General features: G+C 62.8%; 3 protein-coding genes across 7 annotated transcripts; 2 read left to right on the forward strand and 1 right to left on the reverse strand.

The window, feature by feature from the left end:
- Window positions 1-907: 907 nt before the first annotated feature.
- On the forward strand, window positions 908-3072 carry CDK2AP2 (cyclin dependent kinase 2 associated protein 2). Of its 3 annotated transcripts, none has more exons than XM_045855053.1 (4): window positions 915-1569; window positions 1857-1957; window positions 2043-2175; window positions 2673-3072. In XM_045855053.1, the coding sequence occupies exons 1-4, from the start codon at window positions 1488-1490 to the stop codon at window positions 2801-2803; spliced, it is 447 nt and encodes a 148-aa protein (XP_045711009.1). In that variant the 5' UTR covers window positions 915-1487; the 3' UTR covers window positions 2804-3072. The 3 variants fall into 3 exon arrangements, with proteins under 3 accessions (XP_045711011.1, XP_045711009.1, XP_045711010.1); XM_045855054.1 differs by having other exon boundaries at window positions 922-1569; window positions 2557-3072; XM_045855055.1 differs by lacking the exon at window positions 1857-1957 and having other exon boundaries at window positions 908-1569.
- A 1086-nt stretch (window positions 3073-4158) lies between these two features.
- On the forward strand, window positions 4159-17320 carry PITPNM1 (phosphatidylinositol transfer protein membrane associated 1). Of its 2 annotated transcripts, none has more exons than XM_045855019.1 (24): window positions 4159-4342; window positions 5251-5367; window positions 6734-6948; window positions 7031-7152; window positions 7357-7581; window positions 9217-9543; window positions 9645-9740; window positions 9836-9943; window positions 10601-10662; window positions 10756-11006; window positions 11325-11514; window positions 11601-11708; window positions 11954-12111; window positions 12201-12409; window positions 12814-12984; window positions 13624-13785; window positions 14023-14171; window positions 14305-14415; window positions 14604-14720; window positions 14952-15100; window positions 15201-15350; window positions 15433-15616; window positions 15916-16044; window positions 16791-17320. In XM_045855019.1, exons 2-24 carry the CDS (start codon window positions 5290-5292, stop codon window positions 17052-17054), a joined length of 3735 nt encoding a protein of 1244 aa, XP_045710975.1. In that variant the 5' UTR covers window positions 4159-4342; window positions 5251-5289; the 3' UTR covers window positions 17055-17320. The 2 variants fall into 2 exon arrangements, with proteins under 2 accessions (XP_045710975.1, XP_045710976.1); XM_045855020.1 differs by having other exon boundaries at window positions 12817-12984.
- A 531-nt stretch (window positions 17321-17851) lies between these two features.
- On the reverse strand, window positions 17852-23112 carry LOC123829378 (aryl hydrocarbon receptor interacting protein). Of its 2 annotated transcripts, none has more exons than XM_045855029.1 (6): window positions 22903-23109; window positions 20587-20766; window positions 19249-19437; window positions 18679-18855; window positions 18437-18578; window positions 17852-18141 (listed from the first exon to the last, which is right to left on the reverse strand). In XM_045855029.1, the coding sequence occupies exons 1-6, from the start codon at window positions 22999-23001 to the stop codon at window positions 17936-17938; spliced, it is 993 nt and encodes a 330-aa protein (XP_045710985.1). In that variant the 5' UTR covers window positions 23002-23109; the 3' UTR covers window positions 17852-17935. The 2 variants fall into 2 exon arrangements, with proteins under 2 accessions (XP_045710985.1, XP_045710986.1); XM_045855030.1 differs by having other exon boundaries at window positions 18069-18141; window positions 18445-18578; window positions 22903-23112.
- Between the last annotated feature and the right edge of the window lie 1545 nt (window positions 23113-24657).

Genomic DNA, 24657 nt, shown 5'->3' on the forward strand with positions numbered 1-24657 from the left:
CCGGCCCCTTCCTCTAAGTTCCAATGCACCCTGTCCTAGTCTCCACATTGCCTTCCTGCACTGGGCGCCTTCGCCTCGCTGCGTCTTCCTCGAGACAGGAGCTCCTTGAGGGCAGAGGCCACGGTCATTCACTCTCATAGCAGTGTCCAGCGCAAGGGCTGGCCTAGAGGACGGAGTCAGCACGTGTTTGTTGGATGAGCGAGTGTCCTGGGGATGAGACAGACTTGGCGGCACGAAGGACACACAAAGCCAGAGGGTTTAGGGAGAAGCGGCCTGGGGGGAAGGGTTCCTGTTCGGACGACAGTGGGAGACCCAGGGTAGTGAGGAAGGAGACGTGAGGGGAGGGGTCTGGGGGGAGAAATGGGAAAATTTTGAGGCACTGGAGCGCAACAGAAAAGAGGAGAATGAAACAATAAAGCAGTTAATGAATATTCATTCAATCCACACAACCCCCTGAGATAGATATTATTAGCGCCTCTATTTTACAGACGGAGAAACTGAGGCATATTGAGGTAAGAACTTGTCCAAGGGAAAATGGCTAGTGGGGCAGTGTGACATTCCAACCGTCATTCTGGCTGGTCGGTGCTCTTTTGATACAGGGCGCGGCATGCAGTAAGCATTTGACAAGGGCTAGCTGTTCCTACTATTGTCATTATATGGCACGGGCGTGGGGGGTCTCGGGGAAGCGGGTTGAGGGGTCTCCGAGGTCGCCCTTGGACCTAACGCTAGCCTAGACGCCCAGAACGAGGCAATTCGGAAAAGGTACGAGCGTGGCGACGGTGAGGGACCCGTTTCCATGGGAACAAACGAATGCTTTAGGAGGGCGCCTGCGCAGATCGGGAACAGGTTGTTGAACCGGCGAAAGGTGACGTAAAAGCGCACGGGGTGAGACGCAGGGCTCGGAACGTCAAAGCCCTGCGTCCTTCGGCGTCCGGGGCGGAGGAAAGGCACGCTCTGTGGTGGCGGCGGCAGCGACAGCATCTCCAGCTGGGCCGAGACCCGGTGGCGCGGAGCCTACGTGCGAAGCAACGCAAATGAGGCGTCAGGGCGGTGCCCGTGCCTGAAGAAGACCCTTCGGCGCGTTTCGCGGCAGACCAAACCCAGGTCCCGGCTTCCGAGGCCCCGCCTCTCGAGTCTTGGGACTAATCGGTTTGAGAGCGCGCGGTCCGGGGCCGCGAACTCTCCAATTGCGGAGGGCTCCGGACACCGCCCAATCCGGAGCAGACAGGTGCGAGGTCCGGAACGCAGAGACCAATCAACAGCGGTTGCGGCCTGTTGGGGCCGCCCTCAGCCAATGAGGAGGTCCGAGTGACACCTGTGCGCACCAATCGGGAGTGAGAGAGCGTTTGTACCCGTCCGCCCTTCCGGCCCAAGCTCTATTTACCAGGGGCGTGCAGCCCGCCTACCAATCAGAGCGCAGCTGAGTGGCTAGGCAGCCAACCCCGGAGGAGCGGCCGGCCGACGTCCGCCGCACCCAAGAGTTGGGGATGTCCTACAAACCCATCGCCCCCGCCCCCAGCAGCACCCCGGGCTCCAGCACCCCCGGACCCGGCACCCCAGTCCCTACAGGTGAGGATGCAACTCCGTCCCTGCTCGCCTCCCTGGGCGGTCGAGGTCTGGGAAAGAAGACGGCCTGCCGCCCACACTCCCTGAGCCTCAGTTTGCTGGCCTGTGAAGTGGGCGTGGTCACGTCAGGGCTTGGCGGGGGGCAGGGGGAGGGGTTTGTCCCTGAAGTTGAGCGGCCTGAAAATAAGCATCCCTTTGGAAAGAATGCGACGAGTCCGGTCAGGGGCTTGGAGCGCTGGGGAGGAGATGTCCCTGTCCCGGGCTGACCTCTCAACTCGCGCATGTTGCAGCCGGAAGTGTCCCATCTCCGTCGGGCTCGGTGCCGGGAGCCGCTGCCCCTTTCAGACCACTGTTTAACGACTTTGGACCGCCCTCCATGGGCTATGTGCAGGTGAGTGGGGCCGACAGATTGCCTACGGTTGGGGACTGGAGGCCCCCAGGGCCTGAGCTCACTGCTCTGTTCTCTTTTGACATAGGCAATGAAGCCCCCCGGCGCCCAGGGCTCCCAGAGCACCTACACGGACTTGCTGTCGGTCATAGAGGAGATGGGCAAAGAGATTCGGCCCACCTATGCTGGCAGCAAGAGCGCCATGGAGCGCCTGAAGAGAGGTGAGTGAGGCCAGGCCCACCCCCCCCTTAACCCCGACCCAGGAAGGAAGGACTTCAGGAGGTCCCCTGAACCAAGCTTAGGCTAAGGGTCAGGATCACTATCTATATGTGTATTGAATTCATATGTGTATTGAATTGAATTGAAATTTACTCAATTTCCAGGGAAGGACTGGGGATTTTGTATTTCAACAGGGCAGATGTAGGGATTAGCCAAACCTCTAATCTTATCTAGCCCTTCATTAGAGTATGGTCCCCTGTACTGAAAGGAAAGGGGGAGGGGAGGGAGGGGTCTTTTCTGGAGGGTGAGGGTGGGACTGGAGGAAACTGAGACCCTGTATGTTACTTCCCCACCCTCACCCCCCACCCCCACCCCCACCCCAGGCATCATCCATGCCCGGGCCCTAGTCAGAGAGTGCCTGGCAGAGACAGAGCGGAACGCCCGCACGTAACAGGAAGCACCTCCACCTCCGACTCTGGACCTTTCCCGGCCACTGCAGGGCATCTGCTTCTCCCTGGCCTTCACCCCGAGTTGCGCTTCCTGTCCTGTGTCCCTTGGTGGGTGCCCTCCAGGAACCAGGGGGTGGCTCTCACTCCAGTCGGCGGCACTAACTTGGGACCCCTGGAATAGTTAGCCGCGAGGTCACTGTGCGTCCCACCCGTGACCTGCCATCAGTGTCGACCCGACTGGAGCTGTCTTCTTCCTGTGCCCCGCCGCTCAGCACTTACCCAGGACTTCTCCCCACTCTGTCCCGGACCCCTCCTCCCCGAGCAGGGCCTCAGAAGGCCTGCCACCTCCCTGCCTCGTCTTCTGGGCGATAGCCTCTCTTTTCTCGGTGTGTCTTTTGCTAAACATGCCCTTTTTGTATAAATAAAGGATAATTTGGAGTTGTTCTCGCAGCTTTTAGCCTTTCTGAGTCTGGTGCTTCCGCTGAGCCTGGGTGGGCTGGGAAGAGAGAGGGAAAGAGAAGACTCCCAAGGGGTGCAGTGGGTGGCAGAGGCCACTGAGTCTGATGCCCCTTTGTCCCCACCTAGTCCGTTGACCTTTGGAGGGACCCTGCCCCTGTCTGCCCTCAGCTTTCCCAGCTCCGCCCTCATTCACGTGGGGCCACCAGGGGGCAGTGCAGGGCCTTGGCCTCCTGCACAGCTCGAGGGCAATGTCACCAGCCTGGGCCTAGATGCCTGGCAAGGTGGAAATGCCAGTTCACTTAAGCCACGCCCTCATGTCTTAATGCCCTAACAGCCTGAATGAATCAGCCCTCGGAGGCTCTGAGTGTAGCCCATCTCTGACTCCGTGGGGAGGAGAGGAGGCACTGCTGCTCCCCTCCCCCAGCACCTCTGAAGCAGAGCCGAGGAGAGAGGACTGGGCTCCAGCATGGGCGCTGCTGTCCACCGCCCCAGCGCCTCTGGTGGACTGGGTGTGGTCCCAAGGGCTCAGGAGGCCCGCCAGCGTCTCAGCCTTTGCCCAGGGTCTAGTGGCTGGCTGGCCAGACCTGTGGACCCGGAAGGTAGAGGTGGGGCCACACTGAGGGGCTAGTCCTAGGACTGAATGCAGGCCTCGACTTGGGTGTGCAGCTGAATAACCCTGGAGGTCTGGGGTGCTGGGATCCCACCTCCTAGGTAGAGGCAAGTCGGAGGCCAGCCTCTGGCCAGACTTCCGTGGGAGATGCATTTCCTCTGCCCTGGGCGTCGGGCTGGGGAGAATGGGGAGGGGTCCCTGCCGTGTTTCCTAGTACACGGGAGGGCTGGGCTAGGGTAGAAATAGAAACCAAGAGTGCTTTGGGGATTCCAAAGAGCACACAGGGAGTAAAAACCACCAGTATTTAGAGAACTACCTCTCCCCCCCCCCAACCTGCCACAGCCTGGAGAAAGGAAGGCAGGGGCCGCCCTCCTCCGCCGCGGGTGGGGCTGCCAGGACCCCGCAGGGGTGGGGAGGGCCCGCCGGGCCCAGGAAGGGGGCGGGGCGGCCGCAGTGACGCGGCGGCGGGCGGCGGGGAGGAACGGCTGGGGCGCCAGGGAGAAAGGTCGGGGCCATGGTCTGGCGCTGCAACTCCCGAGGGTCCAGCCACTGCTGGAACCCGAGACTGGGGCGGGGGGCACTCGGGGCTCGGACCCATAGCCCGCACGCCCCCGCCCGTGCCCGGTGAGGGGCGCCCGCTCTCAACTAGAGGTGAGCTGGGACGGGCCAAGAGCACGGCGGGGGACGGGGACGCCGGGGAGCAGAGGGAAGTGGGGACGATGGGGCCCCCGGCATCCTCGCTGGCTGCGAGGTGGTGGGGTAGGATGGGCGCCTGCACCGGAACCGCGGCGCAGTTTGGCGGGGCGGCTCTCTCAGGACTGGACCCGTGGGATACGAAGTGGAGCCACTCTGGCCTCAGCCCAAAGAGGAATCAACCCCTGGGAAGGAAGATGGGGTCCAGGAAGGGCGCCGGAGAGGGGAGAGCCGAGGACTGGGCTGCGGGCCCGGGTGGGGAAGGCAGGTCTGGGGGCCACGGGGCTAACTGTCTGGTCCTGGGAGGCAGGTCCGGGTGTGGGGAACACTCACAGATGCTAAGAGGGGAACCAACCGCACGGGCTGCTCTGTGGAGAGACACCCCGAGGGACGGGGTTTTAAGTGGACAAAGGGAGTGAGGGACACGGGACCCCGCCGACTCCAGAAAAGGGATGCAGGGGGCAGCCCAGAGGAGCCAGCTTTGGTAGGCAGGCCGGAAGGAGGGGCATGGGGGCTCCAGGGGGCGGGTCTCCCAGGGATGCCGTTTCAAGGGGGGCTTAGAAGGCAGCAGGGGAGGCCAGGCTGGCCAGCCCCAAGCCGCCGCTCAGGGGGGCCCGCGTCAGCGCACCGTTGTCACGGCGACGGGCGGGCGGGGGGCGGGGGCTGCGCCGAAAAGAGGTCACTGATCAGCCTCGCTGCGGCTCCCGGCCCCTGGCAGCGCTGGCTGCAGCGCTGGGCTCGCCTCTGCCTCCCCCGTGGAGTGCGGAAGCATGGGGTCCTGCGGCCCGAGCCCCTCGGCCTGCGCGCAGGGCTCGGGACCGCGCGCAGCCACCCCGCACTGACTGCCGCGCCGTGCCCTGCGCCAGGCGGAGCGGAGGCCGCGCAGCCGGCAGAGCGCTTTCAGGATGCTCATCAAGGAGTACCACATTCTGCTGCCCATGAGCTTGGACGAGTACCAGGTGGCCCAGCTCTACATGATCCAGGTGAGGGCGATGGGAAGCGGGAGACCAGGGGGGCCATACTTCATGATACTTCATCACACTGCATGCAGGAGCGCGCAGGCCGCACGGGGACAAGGGGCCCTGCCCCGGTACTCGAAAGGGCTCAGAGGCCAGAGGGGGAGAGAGAGGTGTCTGCCCGCACCGACCCCCCCCTCCCCCATTCGGATGCAGGGGGAGGGTGGAAGGGCTGTAGGAAATAAAGGCAGAAGGGCCTGGTGGTGCCTCCTCCCCCCTCCCCAAGTGCCCAGCCCAGGTGTGATCTCCTTTAATCCTCCTCAGAATCCGCAGCCGGTCCGGAGGGGAAGGAGCGCCTGAGGAGGGAGAGTGAGGGAGAGGGAGTAGGAGGGGTCCTAGGTGGTAAAGAAGGTTGGGAGGGGGTCCCCCAAGGGCCCAGCTCGGGGAGATGGGATGAGGGCCAGGCACCAAGACTGTGAAATAGAGGGGTCCCAGGGGCCCCGGAGGATAAAGGGAGGGGGTCTGGGCCCGGGCCCGGGTGGCTCTCAGGGAGGCCTGCCCCAGATGAGTTCCCCAGAGTTTCAGGGTCGGCGTCTTCAGGGGCAAGAGGTCCAGGGTCCAGCCTGGGGACCATGTGGGCCAGGTTGGGGCTCCGGAGCGTTAAGGGGGTGGGATCTGAGTGTTTCAAACTTTGAAGGGGCGGGCAGGAGCTGGTCGTTGGGGTCCCATGGAGTGAGGGGACCAGGGTGAGGTCCTCAGAGAGGTGGGGGCCTTTTTCACTTTCCTTGGTTCTTCCAGCCCACCCACCCCGGCCCCCTTGGCGTCCCTGGGGCCCGTGCCCCGGCTCCCCTCGGCCTCGAACACTTCCCCCAGCCCCACATCCACGCAGCACCCTCCCTTCCCTCCTGGGAGTCAGGTTCACGTTATCTCCTTGAGGCCTTCTCTGACCATCTGTGGAAGCTGCGAACCCCAACTCAGTCCCCCTAACCCTGTTCCGTGCTTTCTTTTTCCTGTAGCACTTACCCCCTCTAACATACGTAATTAATTGTTTCTGTGTCCATCTTCTTCCATTAGAACGTAAGTTCCACCAGGGCAGGGGGCTTTGTTCTGTTTATCAGCGTATTCTAATTGATACACTCCTAAACAGTGCCTGGGCTAAAGCCCTCGGCGGGTGTTTGGATGGCTGATTTGGAGCTGTGGATTGCAGTGGGGGACTGGACAGCGGCCGTGATCCTGATCCTAGGAGCAACGGGGGACGGGGGCAGCCAGGGCAGGGTGTCAGGGGGTTGGAAAGGCCAGACGAGGGCCCCAGACCTGTGCCTGGGGCCAGGCAAAGCCGGGGACCCTGGGAGCTGGGGCTGAGCACCATGTTCTGCTCTGCCCTGGACTTCAGAAAAAGAGCCGGGAGGAGTCGAGCGGCGAGGGCAGTGGCGTGGAGATCCTGGCCAACCGGCCTTACACGGACGGGCCCGGCGGCAGTGGGCAGTACACACACAAGGTGTACCACGTGGGCTCCCACATCCCAGGCTGGTTCCGGGCACTGCTGCCCAAGGCCGCCCTGCAAGTGGAGGAGGAGTCCTGGAACGCCTACCCCTACACCCGCACCCGGTGAGTGGGTGGGGCGGGCTCGGGGCCACGGGAACAGCCCTGGTGGGCACCGTAGTGACCCTTGCCCCCGCCCTCTGACCAGATACACCTGCCCCTTTGTGGAGAAGTTCTCCATTGAAATAGAGACCTATTACCTGCCCGATGGGGGAGAGCAGCCGAACGTCTTTAACCTGAGCGGGGCCGAGAGGAGACAGCGCATCCTGGGTGAGGCTTGGAGCCAGTGGGGGGCCCTGGAGACCCTCTCAGGCCACCTGACTCCTTGATAGGCAGGCTCTGGCAAGCCCCAGGCGCTCTCGGGGCCCAGGCTTCCGGTCTTCAAGCAGCTGCCCTCCCGATCCTGAGGGAGGGACGGGGTGGCAGGGGCTGGCGGGGGCTGGCAGCGCTCAGTGCCGCTGGAACCCCCCCCAGACACCATCGACATCGTGCGGGACGCGGTGGCCCCAGGCGAGTACAAAGCAGAAGAGGACCCTCGGCTGTATCGCTCCGTTAAGACGGGCCGAGGACCGCTGGCTGACGACTGGGCACGCAGGGCGGCTCAGACGGGGCCCCTCATGTGCGCCTATAAGCTGTGCAAGGTCGAGTTTCGATACTGGGGAATGCAGGCCAAGATCGAGCAGTTCATCCACGACGTCGGTGAGCACCCCGCTGCACCCCGTTTTCGAGGCATGCGCCAGCCCCCGTGTTTGGGCCAGGACGTGCTCACGCTGCAGGGCACGCAGAAGCGTAAAGCCACCATTTCCAATGGATGTGCTGGGCCCTAAGGTGGGGTGGGGGGGGGAAAGCACAGCCCGGCAGGGGGTCAGGGGAGGCCAGCCTTGAGGTACAGGTAAGAGTCAGGAGGGTGAAAGGCTGGCGGCATGATCCTGAGGTCTAAATTCTCCACCGCCCTGTGCATCCAGCTAGACTTAGCGACCTTCGGGGGGTCACCAGCCCTAACTAACTGGTGACGTGAGCAGAAGTGCAGGTGAGGCTGTGACTACGGCGTCATGCTCTCAGGACCCCTCCAACCCCCAGCTCCCAGAGCCCCATCCTCTGGCCATGGTATCCAGGAGCCTGGTTCGGGTCACCCTAAACCCAGCCCCACAGCTGCTGGGGTTCAGCCCCGCCCCGCCTTCCCAGGCCTGAGGCTGGGCCAGCTGTGGTCAGAAGAATGCCTAGATGCGGGCCTCTGGGGGCCTGGGTCCCACGGTCCTACACTCTCACGGAACCCCAGCGGGCCACTTCCCGTCTCTGCGCCTTAGTCTTTCCTTCTGTAAATGAGGCAGTTTGGGCCAGATGTTAAAAGCTAATGTCGGTCACAACATGCAGACTTTTTTTTTAATTGAATTTATTGGGGTGACACTGGTCAATAAAATGATACAGGTTTCAGCTGCACAGTTCTGTGACACATCATGTGTCCCATGTATCATGTGCTCACCACACAGGTCCAGCCTCCATCCATCACCATTTATTCCCCCCACCCTGTCCCCTCTCCTACCCCCCCACCCCCTCCCGCCTCTCTTCCCCCAGGTCCTTTGCTAATTAGTCACTTTTCACGCAAGATCTCCTCTAACACACACAACACCCCTTGAGGTAAGGACTATTATTATTCCCATTTCACAGATGAGCAAATTCAGCTCAGAGAGGAAGACAGGCCCCTTGTCTTAACGTGTAGAAAAATACCAAAGGCACAAATAAGAAAATAAAAATTACCCACATAATAGCTATAAGATTCTGATATATTTCCTCCCAGAAGTTTATGATTACAATTCAACTGTTATCACTGTATTTCCTAGATACTGAGATTTGGAACTGTTTTCCTCCCTTAAGATAAAAACGTCCCAGAATGGGCATCATCTCTCGCCGCACCCTTCATTGCTGTGCCAACACTTCCATTAACTATTAACACCTTCATTAACCACCGACAATTTCATTAACTGTTAACGCCTTAATTGTTGACTCCTCTGAGGAAGTCAGCGGGAAGCCAGATGGAGGAGCGAGGGGAGCACTAGCTCCCGCTGGGGGGGGGGGGGGCCTGCGGCCCTGAGCCCAGGTGTCCGAGGGCTAGGAGAGGCAGTGGGCAGGGAGGGCGGTGCGGCAGGAAGACATATGCCCCAGCGCCACCCCCAGGCCCCTCTGGACAGCACTTGCCCTGCCCTACTTTGCGGCTCTGGGTGGGTGGCGTGCCCGGGGGGCCATTGCCCGACCTGGAGGGCTGGGCACGTGGACGTTGCGGCAGGGACGTTCGGGGTGGGGAGGGCGTTGTCCTTGATGCCTGGGCACCCGCAGGCCTTCGCCGGGTGATGCTGCGAGCCCACCGCCAGGCCTGGTGCTGGCAGGACGAGTGGACGGACCTGAGCATGGCTGACATCCGGGCACTGGAGGAGGAGACCGCCCGCATGCTGGCCCAGCGCATGGCCAAGTGCAGCACGGACAGCGAGGGGCCCGAGGCCCAGCCCCCCGGGAAGCCGTGCGCGGAGGCCCGGGCTGGGGCCAGCCATGCTGGCACCCCCGATGGGCCCGAGGCCCCCCTGGGCCCCGACGCCTCACCCGATGCCAGCTTCGGCAAACAGTGGTCCTCGTCCTCCCGCTCCTCCTACTCGTCCCAGCACGGAGGTGAGGCGGAGGCCCAGGCCCAGGCCCAGGCCCAGGCCCAGGGATGGGCGGGAGCGCCCCGCTGTCTGGATTCCCGGGCTGACCCCGGTGGGGCCCTGCAGGGGGCGTGTCTCCGCAGAGTTTGTCCGAGTGGCGCATGCAGAACATTGCCCGGGACTCCGAGAACAGCTCCGACGAGGAGTTCTTTGACGCCCACGGTCAGCGCTGCGGGGGGGCCCCCCCACCCCTCGCGGAGGTGGGTGTGTCCCTGAGAAACTTCTCCCCTTCCTGACACAGCCCCTTGTCCCTTCAGAAGGCTTCTGGGACAGCGACGAGGTCTTCCCCAAGGAGATGACGAAGTGGAACTCCAATGACTTCATCGACGCCTTCGCCTCCCCCATGGAGGCTGAGGGGGCACCAGGTAAAGACCCAGAATCGGGGCTCAGCACCGCGGAGGCGGTGCGGACTCGGAGAGCAAGTGCGCTGGGAGCGGCAACCCAGGGAGCATGCGCGTTAAATACAAGGGTCCGGAGCCAGTGGAGCTCGGGCGGGGGGAGGGGCAGCCGGAGCGGATTCGAGGTGCGGACGCCACGCAAAGAATGGAGCAGCTCATCGGGAGTCCAGGCGGACTTCCCGCGGGAGCTGACGTCGAAGCTGTACGGGGAGGGACGGACCAGCACAGGACAATGTGATGGCGGAAATGCTCCAGCCGCCAGGCGCATGTGGCTGTTAGGCACTCGAAATGTGGTTACTGTGACCGGGGCGCTGAAGTCTGAATTGTATCATACTTCCACTCATTTCAGTCTAAGCGGGCACACGTGGACAGTGGCCGCCGTTGCCGACAGGGCAGGATTAGGAAGGGGGTTTCCGGGCAAACGGGCATTGTGGGGAGAGGCTGCTCTGGCAGCAAAGGACCGGCCCGGAGCAGTGAGCTGACCTGGGAGAGGGGGGCAGTTAGAGAAGGTCAGAGGTGGGGGGGGGCGGGGGGGGCTTGGGGGTGCCACCCAGGCCGAGTATCTGGAGTGCCAGATGAAGGGACCTCCACAGACCCCAGTCCCCTTCATTCTCTGCCCCACAGACCCCGGAGCCGAGGCCGCCAAAGATACGAGGGATGGGGCCCGAGCACCCAGGGACTCGGAGGTAAGTGTGACCAGCCGCCCTAGGTCACAGCCCGGCCCCCCCACCTGCCAGGCCACTGCTCTGACTCCCCCGGTGCCCCACTGTGCCCCACAGGGCCCAGAAGGAGCTGGGGAGCTGGGGGCCGAGGCATGCGCGGTCCACGCCCTCTTCCTCATCCTGCATAGCGGCAACATCCTGGACCCCGGCCCTGGAGACGCCAACTCCAAGCAGGCGGATGTGCAGACGCTGAGCCTGGCCTTCGAAGCCGTCACCCGCGTCCACTTCCCCGAGGCCCTGGGCCACGTGGCGCTGCGCCTGGTGCCCTGCCCGCCCGTCTGCGCGGCTGCCTATGCTCTCGTCTCCAAGTACTGGTCCGGGGTGGAAGGGTGGGGGGTATACAGGGCCCCCAAGGTGCAGACACCCACCTGGGGGCTCTAGGGACCAGGAAGACCCCATGGGGGAAGTGGGAGGAGACTGGGAAGCCAGACACCTTGGCTGGCCAGCCACACGGCTGGACCTCAGTTTCCAGGCAGTGGCTTCACCACAAAGGCCTCTAGGGTGCTGGCGCCGCCCGCAAAGGCCCCACGGCACTAGGACTTGCCAGCAGGCCACAAGGGGACTTGGAGGGGGCCGTGGAGGGGCTGCAGGCCCCCACCCACCCACCACCTCTCCTCTTCCTCCAGCCTGAGTCCTTACAGCCATGACGGCGACAGCCTATCCCGCTCCCAGGACCACGTTCCCCTGGCGGCCCTGCCACTGTTGGCCACCTCATCCTCCCGATACCAGAGCGCTGTGGCCGCGGTCATCGCCCGGACCAACCAGGCCTACGCCGCCTTCCTGCGCTCATCCGAGGGTGCTGGCTTCTGCGGGCAGGTCAGGGGCTGGGGCGCCCCCGGGAGCTTGCTGTAGGGCCCTCCATCCGCCTGCCAGCCCCGCTGAGGCGCCGCCCTGTCCCCAAGGTGGTGCTGATTGGGGACGGCGTCGGTGGGATCCTGGGCTTTGACGCGCTGTGTCACAGTGCCAGCGCAGGCGCGGGGAGCCGGGGCAGCAGCCGCCGAGGGAGCATGGTGAGTGGGGCTGGACGCCGCCTCCTGGGGGGGTGTCTCTCCTTCTCTAGGGCTCTGCCCCCGGAACGTGACCTCTCTGCAGACAGGCCCCCTGCTGCCCCACTCTGTCCGCCCCCCCCCGGGGCTCTGCCCACCCACTTGCTTTGACTCCCTGCCCGACATCCAGGCCTCACTCCTCACTTCCGAATAAGTAGAAATTACATCGTCTCCGGTCCTAAGAATTTTCTGTCCCATCTTCCTTCTAGAACAATGAGCTGCTCTCCCCAGAGATCGGCCCAGTGAGGGACCCCCTGGCAGACGGGGTGGAAGGGCTGGGCCGGGCCAGCCCGGAACCCTCGGCCCTGCCCACCCAGCGCACCCCCGGCGATGTGGCCAATCCCGAACCCGAGGGCTCACAGAACAGGTGATATGCCCGCCCCGTCGTCCCCACCCTGGGCTTGCGCTGGCCGCTGGCCGGCCGAGGCAGCAGCACCAAGCCGCCCTCCCCCGCAGCCTGCAGGTGGCTGCCACAGCTGCGCCCTCCTCCGGGGAGCCCAGGCGGGCCAGCACAGCCTCCTGCCCACCCACTGCCGCCTCTGAGGCTCCCGACGGCCCCATCAGCGCCGCCCGCCTGGACTTCAAGGTCTCTGGCTTCTTTCTCTTCGGCTCCCCGCTGGGCCTGGTGCTGGCTCTGCGCAAAACCGTGATGCCTGCCTTGGAGGGTGAGCCCTCGGGATGGGGTGGGAGCCACGCCCCCGCGCCAGCTCCTCCAGATTCATCTCCGCTGAGATGCCGGCATTATTGCGACCCCCCCACCCCCCGTACCAATTAAGTGGCCTGGCTAGAGAGGGGGAACCCGTGGCCCAGAAAGGAGGGACGGGCCAATGCCGGGTTCCCCGAAGGGCAGCAGGAGGAGCCGGGGCCCACAGGTGCTCTGTGTGGGAAGGGGTCTGATGAGCAAGGAAACCACTCACCCCGAACCACCTCAGAGACCGCAGGCTCTGCTCTCTTCGTAGCCGAGAGACCTGTGTCACTCAGTGGGACCCCGGTGACCTCCCAGGGAGTGAAGTTTGGGAAGTGCTGGCTCCCACACCCCCGTCTCCCCACTTTACCTTCTGGGTACCAGTAGCCCAGATGCGCCCAGCCTGCGAGCAGATCTACAACCTCTTCCACGCGGCCGACCCCTGCGCCTGCCGTCTCGAGCCCCTGCTGGCCCCCAAGTTCCAGGCCATTGCCCCACTGGCTGTGCCCCGCTACCAGAAGTTCCCCCTGGGAGACGGCTCATCCCTCCTGCTGGGTACGCCCCCCAACCAAGATAAAGGGGGGAGGGAGGAGGGCCTCGGCAGGGGCGATGGGGAAGGCCCCCCTCACCCAAGGAGACGTAAGGTAGTTCCCACACCGCTGGCGACTTCTCGTGTCACTGTTGCCGGGACCAGGGAGTTCTACCCCAGTCCCCTGGGAGGTGTGCACCCCCCAAACCCCCAGTGTCCTCTGCCTGGGGGGCAGTGGTGAGGCCTGGGGGAGGCAGAGCGAGGCTGGTGTGGCTGAAGGAGGGCCGCCCCCCGCGGAGGGGGGCGCTGCAGAGTCTGTGGGCGGCGGTGCCCTGTGACCCATACGCACCGCGCTCCTGCATCAGTGCGGCGTGTGCTCGTGCGCGAGACACGTGGGCCCGTGGCGGGGTGGCGGGGTGGCGGGGACAGGCACCCCAGCAAGGATGCAGCCGGCTGTCGGGTGAGCTAAGAGGAGAGAACGCCCCGACTGGTCGCTCCCCCACAGATGTGGCGCAGTTCTGCCTCCACTACGACCTGATCTGGGAGGGCCGGCAGGGGGGATGGTGGAGGCGCGGGGGCTGAGCTGTCTTGGAAGCCCGGAGCCGGAAGCCCGGCAGGAGGGCGGCCGGCGGGCCTGCCGCTGAGGCACTGGCCCTCCTCGCCAGCTGACACCCTGCAGACGCACTCGGGCCTCTTCCTGGAGGAGCTGGAGATGGTGCCCTCAACACCCACCTCCACCGGCGGTGCCTTCTGGAAGGGCAGTGAGCTAGGCTCGGAGCCACAGGCCCAGCCAGCTGCCCCCAGCAGCACCAGTGAGGTGGTTAAGAGTAAGTCCACCGGACACCCAGCCAGGGGAGGGCACCCCTGTACCTTGTCCACAGGGAGCCCAGGGGACACACCACTGCTCCCAGCACCTGGTCTGGAACCCCCCCCTCCGCCAGCACCCAGCCCAGACTCAGAGAAGCAGGCTTGGGGGAGAGGAGGGAGGGAAAGCACCCAGGGGCCAGGCCCGTGGGCACGGGGTGGAGGGCCACCCTGACTCACTGCCCACCGTGGCTGCGCAGTCCTGGAGAGATGGTGGGGGACCAAGCGGATAGACTACTCGCTCTACTGCCCCGAGGCGCTCACCGCCTTCCCCACTGTCACGCTGCCTCACCTCTTCCACGCCAGCTACTGGGAGTCGGCCGACGTGGTGGCCTTCATCCTGCGCCAGGTGGGCCAGGGTACCAGGGTACGGACGGGATGGGAAATGGGAACCGCGGGAACCGGACCAGGATGGGGAGCTGCGGGCTGGGGGAGGGGCAGCCCTAGGACCCTGTTCACGTGACCTAGCCCCGTCCCGCTAGGTGATCGAGAAAGAGCAGCCGCAGCTGGCCGAGTGCGAGGAGCCGTCCATCTACAGCCCGGCCTTCCCCAGGGAGAAGTGGCAGCGCAAACGCACGCAAGTCAAGATCCGAGTAGGTGCACTGCCCCTTCGAGCCCTCAGAAGCTAGGCCCCTCTCCAGATCCCCGCCTCCACGGTCTTCCCAAGTCCCGCCCCCCACCTTCCTGGTGGTCCGGGGCCCTGGGAACAAGTGGTCGCCCGCCCCCCTTCCCCGAAACTTCTGGGTAACTGGCTGTGCGCTCTTGCCATCCCTTCCGCCAGAATGTCACTTCCAACCACCGGGCGAACGACACGGTGGTGTGCGAGGGCCGCCCCCAGGTGCTGAATGGGCGCTTCATGTACGGGCCCTTGGACGTGGTCACGCTCACCGGAGAGAAGGTCAGCACCCAGTGGCCTCGGCCCGGGTAGACCCGCCCCCATTGCTCAACCGCGCCCCCAAGCGGGAGTTCCCGGTCCTGCTTCCTGTCCCCTGGACAGCTCCCGGCCTGCCCGGTGGAGCGCTCAGCCCCATCCACCCCAGATGACAGGCCCACCTCTGCCCTCCCTTCAAAGTCAGGGGGTGCCAGGGGTCTCCACCCCTCAGACACCCTTGCCCCCTCTGCTTACCAGGTGGACATCTACATCATGACACAGCCGCTGTCCGGCAAGTGGATCCACTTCGGCACCGAGGTCACCAACAGCTCGGGCCGCCTCACCTTTCCGCTGCCTGCTGAGCGTGCGCTGGGCATCGGCGTCTACCCAGTGCGCATGATGGTTAGGTGAGGGCGCGGCGAGCCAGTTCTCTGGGGGGCGGGACTTGGCTGGGCCTCACCACCGCCCACCCCCAAGCCACTCACCCCGAGACCACTCACGCCGCAGGGGCGACCACACCTATGCTGAGTGCTGCCTGACCGTGGTGGCCCGCGGCACCGAGGCCGTGGTCTTCAGCATAGATGGCTCCTTTACTGCCAGCGTCTCCATCATGGGCAGCGACCCCAAGGTGCGCGCCGGCGCCGTGGATGTGGTCAGGTAGGAGCGGCCACGGCCAGGCTCACTGCAGAGACCGGCCCCAGCGCCTGGTACCTGGAGCTGACTGCCCCCCCTCCCGCAGGCACTGGCAGGATGCAGGCTATCTGATTGTGTACGTGACCGGCCGGCCTGACATGCAGAAGCACCGTGTGGTGGCCTGGCTGTCGCAGCACAACTTCCCCCACGGGGTCGTCTCCTTCTGCGATGGCCTGACCCACGACCCGCTGCGTCAGAAAGCGATGTTTCTACAGAGCCTCGTGCAGGAGGTACAGCGACTGGGAAGGGCCCCGCCTCTGCCCTTGGCCTGTCTCTGGGACCTTAACTGACAGGGGAGGTCCCTATGCTTAGGTCCTAGTGTGCTCCAAGGGGTCCCTACTCCCTAGGGCCAGTGAGGGAGATCCGGTGGGCCCTGCCTCCCATCCGCGCCTGGTGATGCGGGACTCTCTGCCCCTCCGTTGTCCAGCCAGCCTGGCTCCCCAAGCTGTCTGACCCGGGAAGCCCACCAGACGCCACCCCCAGCCTCATGCCCTGTCCCAAGGTGGCTCACTGGCCTCTCCCACCACAGGTGGAACTGAACATCGTGGCTGGCTATGGATCCCCCAAAGACGTGGCCGTATACGCAGCGCTGGGCCTGCCCCCCAGCCAAACCTACATCGTGGGCCGCGCCGTACGGAAGCTGCAGGCACAGTGCCAGGTGAGGGCCGAGTGCGGGTGAGGCCCGGGAGCCTGGGTCTGAGGTCACAGGGTCCACCTGTGTTAAGAAGAGCCAGCCTGGCTGGCATGGCTCCGTGGATTGAGTGCTGGCCTGAGAACCGAAAGATCGCCAGCTCAATTCCCAGGCAGGGCACAGGCCTAGGTTGTGGGCCAGGTCCCCAGTAGGGGATACATGAGAGGCAACCACACGTTGATGTTTCTCTCCCCCTTTTTCACCTCTAAAAATAAATAAAATCTAAAAACAAGAAGCAAGGGGGTTGGCTGCGAGATGGACGGCCTGCCCCAGGGGACCTGGGCTCTTCCTCCCAGGACAGGGGTCATGTGCAGCTGGCAGCTGCAGGGCAGACCAGCAGCGGTCACTCAGGCTGGTTGTGGCATGGCCCTGGGCATGGGCCTTGACCGGTCTAAGCCCCAACTTACTGTCTGTAAGATGAAAATAATAAAATGGCATTGACCTTGACAGCTGTCACGAAGGTCACATGATCATGTGGTCACCGCACATGGACGGGCACAGGCACAGAAAGTGCTTGTTGGCTGCTACTGTCAGCCCCCCCCCGCCCCCCTCGTCCCCCAGGCCACGTTACAGGTGAGGAAGCAGCCCAGAGAGGGGCAGGGCTAGGAGTACAGCCAAGGCAGCACCGTCGGGGAGCCCGGACAGGACGGGCGGGGGGCAGCGTGTGAGCCTCAGACCACCATCCCCTCACCCCTGCCCACCTCTGTCCACAGTTCCTGTCGGACGGCTACGTGGCCCACCTGGGCCAGCTGGAAGCTGGCTCCCACCCTCATGCCCCCACGGGACCCTCAAGAGCCACCCTGGCCAAGGGCAGCTACGGCGGGGCCGCCCCTGTGGACTTCCTCCGCAAGCAGAGCCAGCTGCTCCGCTCCAGGGGCCCCAGCCAGCCCGACCGGGAGGGCCCAGGGACGCCGCCCACCATGCTGGCCCGGGGCAAGGCCCGAAGCATCAGCCTCAAGTTGGACTGCGGAGAGTGAGGCCCGCGCTGTGGCCGGACCTGGGTTATTTATTCTCACGTTCAGGGGCCCGAGTGGCCACGTGCGGGAGGCTGGGGGCCCAGACCCCCAGCCCTGGCCTCCCAGCTCCACACCCTGCATCTCTGTCTGCCCCTCAGCGTTACTTCCCTTTCATGTGGGGGGACCCAGCCCGGGGGGCAGCAAGGAGGGGGCAGGGATGGACGAGGACCCAGAGGCTTCTCCAGCGTGTGAACCACGGAAATAAACACCACCGGCTTCTCACCTGATCGCCCGCTGGCCTGGTCTCGTGGGGCAGCTGAGCCCGCGGGTCCCAGTTCCACGGGGACACTGATGGGTGGAGGGGGGCCGGGATGTGCCCAGGACCATACGACACATCAGAAGCAGCACCAGGGGGGGCCCCTGGGTCTCGTGGAGGGCTCTGTCCTCCCTGCTCCCCAAGCAAGGCCTTTTTCTGGAGCCAGCCCAGACTCGGCTTCTCCCGGCAACCTCTGCCTCCAGGAGCGGAGACCAGGGGCCCCTGGATCAGAGGCTGGAGGGCGGAGGGCGGGCATCTCAGTAAAGCTCGACTTGGCCGCTCCCTTAAAACTGAAGGCCCCTGGGTACTGCGGCCCTGGCCAGCCAGAAGCCTTTTGTGGCGGAGGTCAGCCTCGTTTCTCTGCCAGGGACACTGAGGCCCAGAGAGGTCTCAGGGCCGGCGAACGGGGTGCTGGGGCTGGGACCACCCCAGTACCAGGAAATGCGAGGTGACGGCGCCGGCTCCCCCAGTGGATTAGCTCCGCAGGCCCACAGACAGATAAATAAGGCCTTTATGTACAGAGAAGCACGATGCAGTGGGGCGGGTGGGCTGGCGGCGGCGGGCTGGGCGGGGTGGGCCGGACCTGTCAGTGGGAGAAGATGCCCCGGAAGCGGGCCTTGTCCTCCTCGTCCTTCTGCCGGATCCGTGTCTCCAGGGCCCGGAGCTCCCGGCTCACGGTGTGTGCCAGGCTGGGGTCCAGCTCCAGCACCTTGGCGAAGTCAGCCTGGGCCTCCTGGGTGTTCCACACGGCGGCGTGCGCCTTGCCCCGCTTGAAGTAGGCCTTGACGTTGTCTGCAGGGGGGGGCAGCAGGCATGTGAGGGCCCGAGGGGGGACCCGCTGGCTGCCCGGGGCCGCCTGCTGGCACTAAGGGGCCCATCCTGGGGCAGAGCCCTCTCAACCTCACGGCGCCGCCACTCATACCTCCGGCACCACAAGGCCCACGCCCCTGCTTGGTGGGGACCATGTAGCCAAGCTGTGGGAGCTCGGAATAGGCTCAGCCTGGCACCCCAGTGCCCTGCAGTGCTGAGGAGGAGCAGGCCACTCCCCGGACCCCGCCCACCCTCCCAGCCCGAGGCCCGCGCTCACCATCATACTTGTTGAGGATGGAGGAGCAGTGGTCCAGAACTTCGTAGTACTCTTGGGCCACCAGCTTGCACTGACAGTAGTTGAGCAGCAGCGGTGTGATCTGCTGGTCCAGCTGGATCCAGTCCGGGGACCCAGGCTGCTCCTGGGGACAGGGGGGCAGGGAGGGGAGGGCTGATGCTCAGACCCGGGCCCCAGGCGCCCCCCTCGGGCCCCCACCCCGCGGCCGCGGCCCGGGGCAGCACCTTCATCTGCAGGTTCTTGAGGCAGGCGATGGCGTCGTAGTACTTGGCGGCGGCCTCCTTCACGAGGCCCTCGCGGTACAGCCGGTTGCCTTCCTGGTGGATGACGGGCACCGCCTTCGCCTTCTCCTCATCCGTCATCGCCCACGGGTCCTGCTGGTAGGTGCCAGGGCTCTCCACCTGCCGGGGCGTGGGCCAAGTTACGGGAAAGCCCCAGGCTCCAGACAGCGGATGCCAGAACTACAACCGCTTGGTCCTCCACTGCCCAGTCACCGAACGTGCACGGAGCCCCGCCCACGGGCCCAGCACTGCGCCAGGTCCTAGGAACAGGACGGTGAACAAGACGGTGAAGACCCCTGCCCTCTCAGAGAGACCTGAAGGAACAGGAGGGGCCCCAGGAGGGAGCCCCACGGGGACAGCCAGGGGTCCCGCCCCAGTGTTCTTGTACCTGCCCTGCCCTAACCCCCCAACGGTCTATCCACGGAGCCCTGGGTGGGTGGGCAGGGCCGGCTCCCGCTCCGGGGCTGGGCTGTGGCTGTTTGTCTGGGCTCCTGAGCCTCGGCAATCCCTCACCTTGAGCATCTCAATGTCAAAGATGAGAGGCTGGGGGTTCTGCTGCAGGGCGTCCAGGTCGGCGTGGCCCAGGGAAGTGTGCTCGTGCATCTGGGCGATGCCGCAGCAGTGCCGCTGGCCCTCCAGGGGGTCTTTGCCGGCTGCGATGTTGCGCAAACTCTTGGCCACGAGCGGATACAGGACCACGTGCTGCAGGAGAGCGAGTGGGCACCAGGGGCTGTCAGGGTGGTCCAAGAGGCCCAGCCCCTGCCCAATCGCCGCCTGAGAAAGAATGCTGAGGCCCGGAGAGGGACCACAGTTGCTCCAGCCTCACTCCTCCGAAACTCAGGAGGGCTCTCCCCTCAGGACCCTGGCCTCCCAGCATCCTCTCTCCCAGAAAGGCCCCCACCTCCTTCCACACACTCGGGCCACCAAACCAAGCCAAGCACGTCCCCCCACAACGCACCCCCCTCCGACAACCACACTCCCCCACTGTCAACCCATCTCCCCTGTCCTCACAGGCGCGCAGCTCACAGGCAGGACTCGCCACATTCTGTCCCCAGAGGCTTTGCGGCTCTCCTGCCCTGCGCCCACCCCATTCAGGGCCTGTCTCATTGCTGAGCTTGGCAGCTTCACAACCCACAGCAGGGGGGACCCTCAGGCCTGGGGGACCCCGCTTTTCCCCCTTTGCTAGAAACAGCTGCTGGGATGGGGGAACGAGACTGCCATACCTCGATCCAACCAGCTCATCTCACTGACCCTGCTGTCTGCATCCAGCCAGCAGACACGCCTGAGTCTTGGCTCTGGGCTGGCCCACTCTGGGCATTTTGAAGCTGGAGGTCAACAAATCCAACCCCTGCCCTGAAGTATCTGAGACTCCGGCAGACGACCAGATCCTGGCCATGCCAGAAAAGATGGGTTGGAGGGCCCGGAGGAGGGGTTCAACCCAACCACTGACTAGTAGTCAGGGAGGACTTCCTGGGGGTGGTGACCCAGGAATTCTTTGTGGGGTATGAGGGAGGATCTTGGCCGAAAAGAGGATGGAAAGGAAAGGCAGGGAGGTGAGTGGGAGGGACCAGACCCTGCAGGGCCACATGAGCAGCTACAGCTTCCGCTCGAGCCTGGTGCTGACCAGGAGCTACACAGGCCCCAAGCAAGGAGTTGAGCAGGCCACTTGCATTTGAGAACCAGGCTACAGTCTGGCTGATGGAAAAGAGAAGGCAGAAAAGAGGCCGGGAAGCCCTGGCGGGAGTCGGTGGTGACCCAGCCAGGGTGGAGGCCCGGGGTGGGGACTAGGCATGGCTGGACAGACAGGGCAGGCACCACGGGCACTGCGGGCAGGTGCGGGACGCCAGGTACCTTGACATCGCAGTGGAACTGGGCGATCTCCCCCTCACGCATGGTGCTCACGATGGTCTCCCACACGGGCAGCTTGAACTTCTTGCCCACGATGAGCTCCATGGGCTTGCCGTGCACACGGCTGTCATCCAGCACGACGCCCACCTCGTCGCTGCGCAGAGTCCGGTAGTGGAACGTGGCCTGCAGGCCAAGTGTGGCATCAGGCAAGGACACAAACCCTCCCCCGGCCCCTGAGGACAAGGCCAGCTCCAGCCTGCAGGCGGCAGAAGGGACAGGGCTTGCCCAGGGGCTACCACCTGACCCTTACCCCACTATCCAAGTGAGGAAACTGAGTCAAGGAGAGGGAAGTCGTAGGAGGCCCAAGTCACATGGCCAGTGGGTAGATAGCCTAGGAGGGGAGCCCAGCAGCCGGCTCCAATCACTCTTCCAACAAATATTCGCTGGGCACCTACTATGCGCCCGAGCTCTCTGCTAGCCGTGGCAGTGAACAAAACACAAAATCCCTGCCCCCCTGGAGCTCATGTGGACCATCTAGAAGAAAGAGATGGGTCTCCTGCCTGGTGTGGTTCGGTGGCTTGAGCTCCAGCCTGTGAACCGAAAGGTCACCAGCTCAATTCCCAGTCAGGGCACGTGCCTGGGTTGCTGACCCTGTCCCCAGTTGGGGGTGCACGAGGGGCAACTGACTGATGTTTCTCTCCCCCTCTTCCTTCTTCCCTTCCCCTCTCTATAAATAAGTAAAATCTTTAAGAAAGAGAAAGAGAGATGGGCCTCCAACGACAACGTGCTCTGTAAGGTGGAGGCGAGCGCTGGCATCAGAAAACAAACAGCAGCAGGTGGGGCGGAGGGGGTTACACGAGGCGGGGAATGCGACCTTCAGCAGAGATCCCAAGGGAGTAAGTAGCGGGAGCAGCAAGCCAGGCAGATGCAAGGCGGTGCGAACTTTCTAAGCCAGAAGAACGGCAGCGCAAAAGCCTCCCAGAGGGGCAGAGGGACAGCGTGTGGTGCATTCAGGAAGCCGTGGGGCCCCCGTGACAGAAGCTGAGTGACTGCAGGGAAGGGGTGCACCGTGGGGTCACAGGGTCAGCAGGGGTGGATCCCGGCCCCGGAGCCTGTAGGCTGTGCAGGTGAGGGCCTTGTTGTTTACTCTGAGATGGAAGCAACTCGGTGGATCCAAGCGGAGGAGGAAGCAGATCAGGTTGTAGAAGGGCGAGGGCAGAAACAGGAGGGCAAGGTAGGAGGTTACTGCAATAACCCAGGGGAAACCATTGCCGCCTGGACCAGAGTGGTAATGGGAGAAGTGGTAGGAAGTAGTCAGGCCCTGGGTGGATTTCGAGGATCTGCTGTGGGGCGTGAGAGAACAGGAGGAACCATGGAGACTGTGAGGTTTTCTGCCTGAGCAACGGGGAAGCTGGAGGTGCCCTTAACCGAAATGGGGAAGGTGTGGGCAGGGCAGGTTAAATCTGAGCTGCCAACCAGACATCCAGGTGGAGATGGTGAGTAGGGAGTTAGATATCAGGATTAAGGGCAGGTAAAGGCAGAGATATACACGTGGGCTAGTCCAGGCACAGGGCACGTTACGGGATTAGGCTGGATGAGGTCCTCTGGGGGTGAGTGCAGGCGGAAGGCGTCTGAAGACCCATCCCTCGACCGGCCGTGGTTAGAGGAGCCCACACCCTTCACCAGCTGCCACGCTGCTCCTCTGAACTCGGTTCCCACATCAGTGAAACGGCGTCAACAGTCCTACTCACCCCACATTGTGGAGATGAAAGGGAATAAACTCGGAAACCATCTAGCACGGTGCTCCTATAGTGAGCACTCAACCAGTGCTGGTGACTGGTCATTTAATATCACCTGTCCCTGTTCTTTCAGTGCCATTGTCCACAGAACTTTACTCTCTTTACAACGTTCTCTCCTGGTGCCTGTTCCATCCAGAATCTCCCTTGCCAGGACCTTCTTCAAGGCCACCAACCCCCAGCCCATGGAGGCCCTTCCCGGATCCCAAGGTTCCAGCTCAGGGTCTTCTCCAGCGATGGGTCTACGCAAGCACTGAGGACAGACACCCCCCCAACCTGTTTATGTCTCCTGGCGGCCTCCCGGGCCAATACAATCACGGGGCCAAGCCCGGGGGCGGGGCAGACGCATCCAAATTCATCCCCTACTTAAATTCAGACCAATCAGCGTCGAGCTCCGCAGGAGAGCGGTAGATTCATGGGCCGCCGCTCTCTAGGCATGCGCAACCTCTCGCCTAAGGCCTCCTCCCGCCTCGCGAGCGCACGGCGCCGTGGAGGGGTTAAGGGGCCGGGCTAAGACACTAACCTTGGTTCCATCCTTAAAGTCAGGGAGCTCTCCTCGACCCTCCTGTATCACACGCTTTTGGATTCCGTCCTCCCGGAGGCTCGCGATGACATCCGCCATCCTCCTCACCCGCTGCTCTGTTTCGGCAACTTCCGGACTCGCTCGGCAGCTTCCGGACCTGTTTCGGCAACTTCTGGCGCTTCGGCCACTTCCGAGGTGGCGCCATTTAGGCTGATGGCAGACGCCAAAGAGGGAGTGATTATGGAAGCGGACGGTGATTGGTTCTCCGCATTTCGGCTGAGCGTGCGCGATTGGCCGGGGCCGGGGCCGGCCAGGGAGGCGGGACCAGAGTGTTTGGGCTGGACGGCCCTGGGGGCGTCCCTAGGAATCACGTCCTTGAATTGATTAGGACTGCGGCCCTCCCACGTGGCCTAGTGCCACTCCATTTAAAGTTGTAGAAATCGTTTAACAGCATTTCAGACCTAGGAGAAGAGAATGGGGACTGGGCCGGGAGTTGAGGCTCATCGTAACACCGCCCCCAAAAGCTATTTTTGTGTATCCCCTCTGGCTTTTTCTTATAGCCATATTTAGAAGCACAGTAGTCGGGAATTTTAAATACTGAATTTGTTTTTCTCTTACAAATTAAAAAAAAAAAAACAAAACACGAGAGTAAGAGGAAAAGGAGGGTTTCTGTATCCCTGTGGGAACCGTAAGCTCCCCAAGATACTGAGAGAGCGCCATGTGGGGTTGGTGGTGGGAGTGTCCTCACCCTTGACTCCCCAGTGTCCGGCACAAAGTGGGTGCTCTTTAAATATAAGGGAATACATGAATGATAGAAGCGAGGTACTTTAGGGCTAAAACAGCGTTCGTCTCAGCCCCAGGGAGCTGGCTGTGGACAACAGCTATAAGAGATTTAGGTCACCACATAAGAGGATGTCCCGGGACCTGTGCATTGTCTACATCTCATCATCATAACTGGGAAGGATTATCGGGGGTCCTCTGTGACCCAGGTGCCGAGTGCTTCAGATATTTACACCGGTTCATTTCACACGAGAACTCCCTAAGACAGGCAGGACCTCAGATGAAAGGGAAACATGCTTTGTTTATTGTTATTGTTTTTAACCAATGCAGGAAATTTTACTGGCCAGTACTGTATTTGGAAGCAACAAGTAGTCTGTATCTTGTACAGATTGTTCCAGAAAATAGAAAAAGAGGAAAGCCAACCACTATACTTTACAAGCCTTCTTTAATCTTGATTCCTGAACCAGATAAATATACCATAAGGCACAAAAAGTAGGCCCTGGCCAGGTAGCTCTGTTGGTTAGAGCATCCTCCTGATATGCGGAGGTTGTTGGTTGGATTCCTTGTCAGGGCACATACAAGACTCAGCCAATGAATGCATAGATAAGTGGAACAGCAAATTGATGTTTCTTTTTCTCTGTTTCTCCTTTCCGCCACCCCACTCTCTCCCTCTTCCTCTGCAGTGTTTCTCCTTCATTGCAATTATGACTATGTGTGTACAGTTAAAATACACATAGCCCTGGCTGGTGTGGCTCAGGGGCTTGAGCTCAGGCTGAGAACCAAAGGGTTGCAGTTCAATTCCCAGTCAGGACACATGCCTGGGTTGCGGGCCAGGTCCCCAATGGGGGTTGCACAAGAGGCAACCACACGTTGTAGTTTCTTTGCCTCTTTAAAAAATAAAATAAAATAAAATAAAATAATTAAATACACATAAACAGATACACAGATATCTGTCTTCCCAGCTTTAAATATATA

This window comes from Phyllostomus hastatus, unplaced genomic scaffold, assembly GCF_019186645.2.
Source record: "Phyllostomus hastatus isolate PE091 unplaced genomic scaffold, TTU_PhHast_1.1 phas_scaffold_11, whole genome shotgun sequence".
Classification (NCBI taxonomy): domain Eukaryota; kingdom Metazoa; phylum Chordata; class Mammalia; order Chiroptera; family Phyllostomidae; genus Phyllostomus; species Phyllostomus hastatus.

Coding starts and splice junctions, on each gene's coding strand:
- PITPNM1 (XM_045855019.1), top strand. CDS start 5,290: ATGCTCATCAAGGAGTACCACATTCTGCTGCCCATGAGCTTGGACGAG. Junction 11,007..11,324: donor GCCTATGCTCTCGTCTCCAA/GTACTGGTCCGG, acceptor CTCTTCCTCCAG/CCTGAGTCCTTACAGCCATG. Junction 14,721..14,951: donor TCACGCTCACCGGAGAGAAG/GTCAGCACCCAG, acceptor TCTGCTTACCAG/GTGGACATCTACATCATGAC.
- LOC123829378 (XM_045855029.1), bottom strand. CDS start 23,001: ATGGCGGATGTCATCGCGAGCCTCCGGGAGGACGGAATCCAAAAGCGT. Junction 20,767..22,902: donor ACTTTAAGGATGGAACCAAG/GTTAGTGTCTTA, acceptor CTTGGCCTGCAG/GCCACGTTCCACTACCGGAC. Junction 19,438..20,586: donor AGTTCCACTGCGATGTCAAG/GTACCTGGCGTC, acceptor GCTCTCCTGCAG/CACGTGGTCCTGTATCCGCT.
- CDK2AP2 (XM_045855053.1), top strand. CDS start 1,488: ATGTCCTACAAACCCATCGCCCCCGCCCCCAGCAGCACCCCGGGCTCC. Junction 1,570..1,856: donor CGGCACCCCAGTCCCTACAG/GTGAGGATGCAA, acceptor CGCATGTTGCAG/CCGGAAGTGTCCCATCTCCG. Junction 2,176..2,672: donor CATGGAGCGCCTGAAGAGAG/GTGAGTGAGGCC, acceptor CGGCCACTGCAG/GGCATCTGCTTCTCCCTGGC.